The following is a 961-nucleotide window of genomic DNA, read 5'->3' as shown; positions in this document are numbered from 1 at the left end:
GGTGTTCTAATGAGCCATATCACTGTCAACGTTGGTAGCGGGTCAGCATGGGAATACTGGTTAAGTAGCCGCCCCGCCCCCACGCAACCAGCAACTACACAAGCTCCTCCCACTACGGTGCAGCCCACCCCAGCAATTCCTGAGAGCCATCCTATCGGCGCTTACGGTTGCAGGGGATTAAACCAGTACGGTGGTCGTCTAGATTTCGACGAAGATAAGCAGGTGCTACGCATCAGTGCCACGGTCGGGTCCTGTGGTGTTTCGGCCTCTGACGTCCCTTATACCATAACTCCCATCCCCGGTTCTAACTACGAGTATTGGGTCAAGCCTGACTATAGCTCTACTGATTTTAAAGTACGCCTCGCTGCTTGCCGAGATCCTTCTATTAATGCCGACTTCTTCGACAGTCTACACGTCGAATCCAACAAGGGTGTTCTCATGAGCGACATCACTATCAGTGGCGGTGTGAGGGGGTCTTCGTGGAACTGCTGGTTAGCCATTGGTCCCACTCGTCCCGTGCCAGGCCCAACTACGAGGTCTCCGCCAGTCCGAACTACCACTACGTATGCGCCACCAATAAGCCACCCCGTGGGAAGCTTTTATACTTCCATGAGTGATGAGTCGGGCGGATCTCTGATATTCCATCAACAGCAGCAAACTCTTTCCATTTCTATCCGGCTGGATATCTGCGTCGCGACTGCCTATAACGTTCCCTATCACGTTACTCCGATCCCTGGCTCTAATGGCCAACTCTGGATCGTCCCCGACTACAGCTCCACGAACTTCGCGACGAAGCTTGACAGTTGTAATGACGCGGTTGTGAGAAGTGTCCAATTCCGACGTCTCCGTGCATCTTCGGAAGGCGGCTCGATGAATGAGGTGACGGCTTCTATGGTTGGTGGTGAAGACTGGGTTTTTGGTCTTGCTGGTGGTCCCCCTCAACCCCCGGCCTACCCGACTC

At 54.1% G+C, this 961-nt stretch overlaps 1 protein-coding gene across 1 annotated transcript; it reads left to right on the top strand.

The window, feature by feature from the left end:
* Positions 1-173: 173 nt before the first annotated feature.
* Pmar_PMAR027274 (hypothetical protein) lies at positions 174-491 on the top strand (the record flags this gene model as incomplete). Its single annotated transcript, XM_002778473.1, has 1 exon — positions 174-491. A coding segment is annotated over one exon (318 nt), but the record flags the coding sequence as incomplete, so codon positions are not given.
* Between the last annotated feature and the right edge of the window lie 470 nt (positions 492-961).

Source organism: Perkinsus marinus, assembly GCF_000006405.1.
Source record: "Perkinsus marinus ATCC 50983 genomic scaffold scf_1104296949318, whole genome shotgun sequence".
Lineage (NCBI taxonomy): Eukaryota > Perkinsozoa > Perkinsida > Perkinsidae > Perkinsus > Perkinsus marinus.
Note: the sequence above shows the minus strand (reverse complement) of the source record. Positions and strands in the feature narration are given on the sequence as shown.